General features: G+C 27.5%; 1 protein-coding gene across 1 annotated transcript; it reads left to right on the top strand.

Moving 5' to 3' along the window:
* The first annotated feature begins 669 nt into the window (after positions 1 to 669).
* Positions 670 to 2,288, top strand: LOC126666333 (cytochrome P450 77A4-like). Its single transcript, XM_050359352.2, has one exon. It carries the CDS (start codon positions 702 to 704, stop codon positions 2,226 to 2,228), a length of 1,527 nt encoding a protein of 508 aa, XP_050215309.1. The 5' UTR covers positions 670 to 701; the 3' UTR covers positions 2,229 to 2,288.
* Positions 2,289 to 9,790: the final 7,502 nt, after the last annotated feature.

Genomic DNA, 9,790 nt, shown 5'->3' with positions numbered 1-9,790 from the left:
ACTAATAGAATTAGTCAAACCTAAAAATATTTGGACAATTTCATAAAAGTTTGTATAAACCAAGACTTGACTTTCTTAATCTATGTGAAATAGTCAAATATAACAAATATTATTGACCGAAACAAATATTTATTTAGTTTGCTGATGTATTTGCAAACAAGCTATCTGCTTGAGGTTTTAATGCAATGTCTATTGCTGCATTAGAATTCTACATTTACTTTACTTAAAAAGAATGAATTTTCTTTAAAAAAAAAATGAATGTTATCTTTTGAAATTGAAAAATTAACATTATAGTATTAAAAAGAAATAATTAAAGTTTAAATACTAATTAGAAACATACCTTAAAGTCTAGGTATCATTAGGTATTTTTTTGAGAGAGGTATTGTTTGTTTCTTGATAAGGAAGAAGATGGAGATGGAAGAGTAATTATGAAAATCAAAATTGATAAGATATGGTTTAATGCCCTATTGTTAGTAAGATTTGATGATACATTTATAGTCCCTATAAATATTTTTCATCTGTATCCGTACATTCAGTAAATACCCATCTTTAACCTAATAATAATACCAGTACAGTTGGTAGACCAAATTTCAATTACTCACTCTCTTTTAAATTTTATTTTATTCATCCCATACACGTTTTCATGCCCTATTTAATCCTTCATCATATTTTACTTCTCAATCGTTCAATCCAAAATTCAAATGGACTTCACAGACTTTCTCATTCTTTCTTCCCTACTAATCTTTCTCCGGCTATGGTGGCGATACTGGTCGGTCACCGGCGGTGGACCAAAGAATTTACCGCCAGGACCGCCCGGTTGGCCACTCGTAGGTAACTTGTTCCAAGTGATCCTCCAACGTCGGTCTTTTATATATGTAGTACGTGATTTACGTGCAAAATATGGTCCAATCTTTACCATGCAGATGGGTCAACGTACTCTTGTAATAGTCACTAGTTCTGAGTTGATTCATGAAGCCCTAGTCCAAAGAGGTTCGACTTTCGCTAGCCGACCCGCTGATTCGCCCATCCGATTGGTGTTCAGCGTTGGAAAATGTGCCATCAACTCGGCCGAATATGGGCCTCTCTGGCGGAATCTTCGCCGGAATTTTGTCTCTGAGGTGACGAGTCCGATGAGAATCAAGCAATGTAGCTGGATACGACAATGGGCGTTTGAGAATCATATGAAGAGAATCAAACGAGAAGCATTTGAAAATGGTTCCGTTGAGGTAATGAGTAGTTGTCGGCTTACTATATGTAGTGTCCTGATTTGCATTTGTTTTGGAGCAAGAATTTCCGAAGAAAGAATTAAAAACATTGAAGCTGTTTTAAAAGATGTTATGATGATGACGACCCCGAAGCTACCGGATTTCTTGCCGGTTCTTGCTCCGTTGTTCCGTAGCAAAATGAAAGATGCTAAAATATTAAGGAACAAACAAATGGAGTGTTTGGTTCCATTGATAAGAGCCAGAAGAGCGTTTGTGGAAAGAAATGAAAACCCTAACTCGGAAATGGTGAGTCCGGTTGGTGCAGCTTATGTTGACTCGTTATTTGAGCTAAAACCGGCCGAGAGAGGCTCATTAGGAGAGCAAGAGATTGTGACTCTATGTTCGGAGGTGGTGAGTGCCGGCACCGACACGAGTGCAACCACCATTGAATGGGCGCTGCTTCATTTGGTGACGAACCAAGAAATCCAAGAAAAATTGTACCAAGAAATTGTCGGTGTTGTAGGTAAAAATGGAGTTGTTCAAGAAGAAGATGTGGAAAAAATGCATTATCTTGCAGCAATCGTTAAAGAAACTTTCCGGCGACACCCGCCGAGTCATTTCTTGTTATCTCATGCAGCAGATAAGGAGACTGAACTCGGTGGCTACACAATTCCGGTGGGTGTTAATGTGGAGCTTTACACTGCATGGGTGACTGAGGATCCGGATATGTGGAAGGATCCGGATGAGTTTAGACCCGAGAGATTCTTGGATGGTGATGGAGTTGATGTGGATGTGACCGGGACTCGTGGGGTGAAGATGGTGCCATTTGGTGCGGGACGGCGTATATGTCCGGCGTGGAGTCTTGGTGTATTACATGTTAATCTGTTGCTTGCTAGGATGGTGCATGCTTTCAAGTGGGTGCCGGATCCAAGTTTTCCACCTGACCCGACTGAGACTTTTGCTTTCACTGTTGTCATGAAGAATCCTTTGAAAGCTGTGATCTTGCCTAGGTTTATTAATTAAAAAGGCCATTTTATTAATCGGATTTGCTTTAAGCACAAGAAATTTATTGTTATCTTCAAATGAATCCCTTCTTTTTCTAATTTAGTTGAAACTTGTCTTGGTACTTAATTAGTTTCTTAATTTGTGTCCTAATTATTTTAATATCATTTGTTGATCAATTAAGTTGTGAATTTCCGGTGTATTCAGTTTTTTATGAATGGTAAAATATCTGAAAAACCACAAAAAATGGTAAAAAATAATCCGATATAAATCAATTTTAAGCTCAAAAGCTTAAGAAAAAAGCACAAAAACTAAAGAAAAAACGAATTCAGACTTTTAAAAACATCATCACCTAATAAAAAAAAGTTCAGGATAAACACATTTATAAAACTAGACAATCTTATGCATACTAGATAGTAACACATAAAATATAGTTTGGTCATATGTATAAACACTAATGTGTATTAGGTCTATAATTTAGAATATGGTTTAGAGATTATAAACTAAAATTATCAATGATTCAAGATATAAACAAAATATAGATTATTGGTAAATGAGCTTGAGAAAGTGCAGTAATGGTGGTCCAACAAAGATTTTATAACTAGAGCAGCAAGTATTGCATTGGTATAGAGTCCTATCTTTTGGGTAGTAAATGCATTTATTGTATTGTATTTATGGTTACCAACCTAAGATGTTAATGCGTTTTATTCGAAACGGACGGCTAGATGTAGAGTATTTCTGCTGTGTTTGAATTTCCATCGAAAATAGCATTAATATATAATGATCTATCAAGCCAGATAATACTACTAGTATTTTTATTTTCATTATGGATCCAATCCATGAAAGGACCCATAATTTGTTAACCATTTTATAATTCAATAACCATTTAATTAAAAAAATATATAGTTCAATGTTAACCCGTGGTTTAACTAACAAAACAAATCTACAATTTATTCATATAATTTGTTTTTGATAAATTATAGGTTTAATGGTAAAAAAAAATCTAAACATTTATAATTTGTAGTAGTTTAATCTAATTTTTTTAATTTTTGTAATAATAGCCAGATTGCTTAATTCAATTAAATGACGCAGCTTCAGTCTCCTGCATTTATATAGTAGTACTAGTTAATTAATTAGGTGACTTTTCTTTTAAATTGTTAATAAATGCGACACATAAGTTAATGATCAAAATGCTGGTTTGGACCATGCATCTTGGTCTCCTAATGGGAGAACTATAGGTTTGTTTCCTAGAAATGCCAAATGCAAAATTAATGCAAATTTTCCTAGATTGAAAATTCATACAAATATCATTTTAATAGTAGTATATATTAGGTCCAAACCTTATAAAACATCATATATTCATCCAAAACTTTGTGTAAAAAAATATACTACATATTAAATTTTCTTGCACCGCCCTGACTGACATGATCTAAAATTAGTAATACCAATTGATTTTGTATTTATAATGTTTCAGAAGAAGCATTTATGATTTCGACATAAGTGTGGGTCACTTTAACAATGTTGAAAATTGATGATTGCAGAAGAAGATAAGAACAGAGGATGAGAAAGAGATAACCTAAAGAGAATTAGAGGAGCTCATTATATTATTGCTTAATGATGATTGTTTATAATACTATTCTTATAATTAGGTAGCACGAAGGAAAACGGAGCACTTAAATACGAACACGCGATGAAACGGTGTTATTTTATGTGTTTTTATGTTAAAGATTGTTCGAAATGCCAGATTTCGACATGTTCTCAAAACGAGAAATGTTGATTAAATGGAGTATCCGTGCGATTTAGATATATCTAATTCCTGAAGGTAGATTCAGTTACAAATATGCATTAATAACTCTAATTTAGTTGAGATTGCTTCATGTGTCCAAAGCACTTTCTTGTCTGTTATTAGCTAGAATCCACATTGTGAAGAATCAACTGTAAATCATCATGTTCTTGCTGTAACAGTTTGCTTTTTCAATGTGAACTTTTTCTTTATCATTTGGTACATTATTTTCTTAACCAGTATTTTAAAAATCAAATCGGTATCTAATCCTTATTAAAAAAATTAGTATTTCAACCAGTTAGATTTTTCCAACTTAAAGGAATTGAGCCATGTTTTTAATTTTTTTTAAATAAATCAAATTAAATTGAACTGATCATTTTAATCCGGTTCTTAAAATACTAACTTGAATAAAAGTACGATTCACATAAATAAAAAAAAAGTACTACTAACATTAACCATTAACTCTCAACATATAACAATCACCTACCACTAGTCACAATACACGTTGTCCTCTGGCTCTTTTTTGTTGACTGAAATAAATTTTTAGCTGGTGGGTAATAGATTATCTATTTTTTTTGATAATTTGGGGAGTAGGAGCGCTTGTGGGAGAAATTGAACTCACGACCTAGCAGTTTGTTGCTTAACGCTTATACCATTTGAACTATAGCTCATTGGTAATATATTATCTATTTATCAATGCACTTTAAATTACCAAAGAAATTATGTATAAGGGTGACATTATAAATTTTAATATGAAGGGCTTGATTTATAAAAAAAAAATTGAGGGTGGGCTAATTGCAAAAAGTATAAACTTGTTAACCACATTATTTAAAATATTAGAGCTTTAGTTTTAATCATCTGTACGTTATGGTCGCAGGTTTAAACCCGGCTAACCTTTCTAACAAATGGAATAGTTGAGATTAAAATGTTGACCATTATAATTCGAATTTACATGTACGTGAACTTGCAAGCCGTCTATATTTCTACATTTGACAGTGATTTTGAACTCCGGAAGTGAGTCCTCCTTAAAAAAAATTAAAACAACGTTAGCAATGGAAGGGATCCGCCCATGCTCCTTCACTCTTGTACAGTTGTACCCATATGCAAATAAAGTATGGTCTATTTTTTCTCTACGATATAACTAGTCTTGTTATAAAAGAGAGAGACATCATCTTCCTACACTAAAATTCACATGGAGTGTGTCTAAGATTTTTAAAAATATATACTACTAACTTGATAAAAATAAATATGTATATACACCCTAAAAATTATTTTTCAATACATGACTTGGCATCATACTTCACTTACGACGACGGTTCAAGATTTTTTTATTAAAAATGATAGCTCTTTAGAATATCAATTGTTAGTTGTTAGTTATAGAGATGGAGTAAATTAAACCTATAATCTCCCAACACAATTAAAGGTGCCTTAACTATTTAAATTAGATCCACATTCAACTTTATAAAATTATTTTTAAAAGTATAAAAAGATTAAATAAAAAATAAAAATGCTTAAAAATGAAGTAAAAAATAATGAAAATTACAGGAAATTTTAGTATAGGCAAGCTTTAAATTTATTAATTGATATTTATCTATAGAATTTGCTATTAAGTTCTTGAATATATTTTATAATATATTACATATTTATCTGTACAATTTGTTATGGAAGTATAGCTCTGACAATCACATGTTTATCACATGGAATTGCAATCACAATGTTTCATTTCTATCATTATTAAGGATTCATATGGAAACAGTTGCAATTTGTAAGGGTATTAAAAGAACAAAAAAACATGATGATGGTGTCCTATATTTTTGGGTTCAAATTATGACATGTTAATACTAATAATTAAAAATCATCAAGGATATTTATGTTAACGTATGATAAAGTTTTGATTGGATTAAAATCATATATTATACATCTATTATACTATACATTAAAACGGAATAAAAACGACATGAATATCAAACGGCATAAATAATTGGTCAAAACGCACTGATGGAAAGCATAAAATGGTATAACGACATCAAAAAGATGGCCAGCTATTAGACATGATTATCTACTATATCCTAATAAGGCCAAAAAGATGGAAAAGTTACTGTTAAACCCTTAATGAATAATGGCAAAATATATTGTGGTTAAGAGTGATATATTTGTTTTAAAAATAATACTAATTTAAAAAGTAAAATAAAATAGAATAAAATATTAGAGTGGTTTTTCATCAATTTTTCTTTAAGTTTTCTTTAGTATTTATTATTCAAAATTTCTTTTTAAATTTTTTAAAATAAAATTTAACTGTACTTTTATTTATTTTATTGGTGAGATGACTTCCTTTCTTTTTATATAATATTCATCATGTTTTTTTATATATTTTTTTTTATTGATTTTTTAGTTTTAAGTGATTAAAATAGTATTGTCCAATATATAAATTCTTACATATACTTTATCTACTATATTTTTATAAAGATAATTAATAATATTATATTATATTATTAAATGTGTTAAAATTAAAAATAACTAAACTATATTAATACTAATATTTCAATAAGATGTTAGAGCATCCCCAATTGACTCTCTAAAATTGTCAAACTCTTTAAATTAAAGAGTTTGACAATAAATTAGGAGTCCAATGGACTCTCTATAGAGAGTGAAAATGGCTCTCCACATGTAGAGAGCCATTTTCACTCTCTACTTCATTTTTCAAATAGTAAAATTGTAAATTTTAAAAAATAAGGTGGTTATTTTTACTTTTAAATATTATATTTTTACTTTTAGTAAAAAAAAACTGAATAAATAAATGAATAAAAAATTAAATAAAAAAATTATTTTATTAATATTTAATATTTTATTAATATTTTTTATGAAAACAAAATAAAATAAATTTAATATTAGAGAGGCAATTAATTTAATATTATTATTATAATACTTTTATTTTATTATTAATTATTAAAATTATATACAATAAGAAATTGATATTAAAGAGTCCATTGGAATAAAGTTTTAAATATCAATCTTTATCTTTAAGATGCTCTTTATTTTATAAAAGATGCTCTTTATTTTAAAGAATACCATTGGGGATGCTCTTAAAACGTTACTCTTTCTGTTTTTCCATGTGATGAAATATTTCAATATTGTCCTTTTTTATATAGTGTGAGGTTAAATATTTAAAAACTCATTTCAATAAATAAAATACATGATAAAAATTATTTGTCGATATTTTAACTATAAAAATAGCTCTAAATTATTGGTCTTGATAATTATTATTAGTTCTTATACTTTTGAGTCATCATTTAATGTGTTTATTTTTTATTTTAAAAAGTTTTACTTAATATTAAAGTTATAATAAAAATACAGTATTATAACTATATTTCTAATGCGTGTATTTGCAAGAGTGTGATTATTATTTTAGAAAGCATGAAGTATTAGATATGTCCATATATAAAGTAATTAACACAATCTATGTATAAATTTTACATGTTAACTATTATAATTTTACAATGAACTCAAATTTACACCAACAATTAAACAATATAAAATTGATAAATTTAACTAAAAAACAATAATAATATGCAATAGCTCTAAAGAAAATTCAATTTATGTGTACAAATAACTAAATTAGATTGTGTATAATATTACAAGTATAACTTCTAATTATGTGTACAATCAATATGTTTTTTTTTAATTTTAATTTTATTTTTAAAATATTAATGTAGAGTTAGGGGTGATACCACAAAAAATTTGGAGCAAGTTCCAACTAATAGGCTTCAATTGAGGCTGCAGCCAAATTATTAATATATATTTAAAAAAAAGATAAAATTAAAGATAAAATAGTTAAATTCAAATTGCTCAAAGTTCAAAAAATCGACTAAATAGTTATATGAAATTTACCCGAATTAAAAAAAATTCATAATTTCTCCGCTGTTTATAACCAACATTAGGTTCCTTACAATTTCACTTTATTGTTTTTCACAAGTTAACGTTTAAACAACCACTTACTTATTTTATTTTTAACATTCGTAAACTTAAAAAAAAACAATTAATTATGAATGATATTGATAAAATGGGAATTATATTTTATAAAATTTCATTTGTTATTTTAATAATTATATTCTAAATAATTTTTTATAAAATCTATCAGACTTTCTACAAAAAATAAATCTAACAATCCTAAATAACACAAATGTTATTTTAATTTAACAATAAAAATATTATTAAATTTATAATTGTAATAATGTTAAATATAAAATTCCGCTGCATCGCGCGGATAGTTTGCTAGTATTATACTACAATAAAAAGTTAAAATTTAAGTTGAATTAGAAAATATCTTATACATTGGATTATAGATATTATATTAATTAAACTAATAATTGAATTGTTATTAATGATATCATCGTACATGTGTATGTTCTCTTTTCCATCTATGTTTTTATATGTAATAATATTAATTTGGTCTTGTGTTACGCACATAGCACATACGAGTGATACTAGTATTCAGTCACTTGCAGATATATATATATACATATATATATATGGCCTAATTACTTAAAAAACCCCCATCTTGAAACAATTTTTCGTTTATACCCTGACTTAGGAAAAAGTTCATCTGTACCCTTTTTTTGATTTTTCGTTTTCAACTGTACCCCAAAATTTTATTTTTTGATAATTTAATTAATTAAAGGATGAAAATATTAAAAATAATTAAATAGAAGGGTTATATCATCTTTTTTCTATCTAAAAAAATACAAATAAATTAAAAAAGGAAGGATTATTTTAAGCTTTTTCTAAATATAAAAAATTCAATTTTGTGCTTTAGGGTAGAGTTGAAAACAAAAAATCAAAAAAAGAGTACAAATGAACTTTTTTCTAGGTCGTGGTATAAACGAAAAAATATTACAAGGTGGGAGTTTTTTAAGTAATTAAGCCTATATATATATATTTTGTTAGTAGAATTGAGAACTTTATATAGTCTTACTCTAGTCATATTAAATTTAGTTTATTAGAATGATATTTACATTTAACTTGTTATTTTTTGTTGGTTTAATAAATTATTTAACCTTTAAATTTTATCATTTTATTCCATGTGACTTCTAAATTAATTCCGTGTTCCATTGAACCTCTTAATTATTTTTTAATCTATTTAACTCCTCAAACTATACTATTTGTTCTATTTAATCCCTTAACTAAATGTTTTTTTCATTGAACATCTAAACTATTTTTTTTACCCATTTAACCTCTCACATAATGTATTAATTTTAAAAAAGATATAATATATTTTTTACATTTAAAATAAAAGGCGATGTATTTATATATTATTTAAAAATATATTTAAGGATTAATTGCTTTAAAAATCATGAATTTTAGCGTGTTTTACAATTTAAACACAAACTTGAAAGATTCGTAATTGATTTGAAAAGTTTGAAATTGCAAAACAATAAAAATTTGTATATTAAAATTTCTAAAATTAAAAATTCGAGTTAAATTTATAAAACACGCTAAAATTTATAATTTTTTTAAACAATTAAGCATTCATGATAGATATAATATGGTTGAAAATTAAATAATTGCATTTTTTAGAAGGTTATTAAATGGCTAAAAAATTTAAGTATAAATGTACAACAGGAAAAAGAATAGTTAAGGGGTTGAATAGAATAAACAGTACAGTTTGAGGGGTTACAATTAAGGAGTTTTATGGTTATGAATTAAAATAAAATAGCTTTTTATAGTGAGAGATGAAAGTTTAGGGACTATGGACGAAAATTATCCTTTTGCTATACTTAATGGATAATCACATACACACTGA

Source organism: Mercurialis annua, linkage group LG1-X (assembly GCF_937616625.2).
Source record: "Mercurialis annua linkage group LG1-X, ddMerAnnu1.2, whole genome shotgun sequence".
Lineage (NCBI taxonomy): Eukaryota > Viridiplantae > Streptophyta > Magnoliopsida > Malpighiales > Euphorbiaceae > Mercurialis > Mercurialis annua.
The sequence above is the reverse complement of the archived record's forward strand: the minus strand, read 5'-3'. Positions and strand labels throughout refer to the sequence as shown.

Bases quoted from the DNA above. Each gene is read 5' to 3' on its own strand.
- LOC126666333 (XM_050359352.2), top strand. From the start codon at position 702: ATGGACTTCACAGACTTTCTCATTCTTTCTTCCCTACTAATCTTTCTC.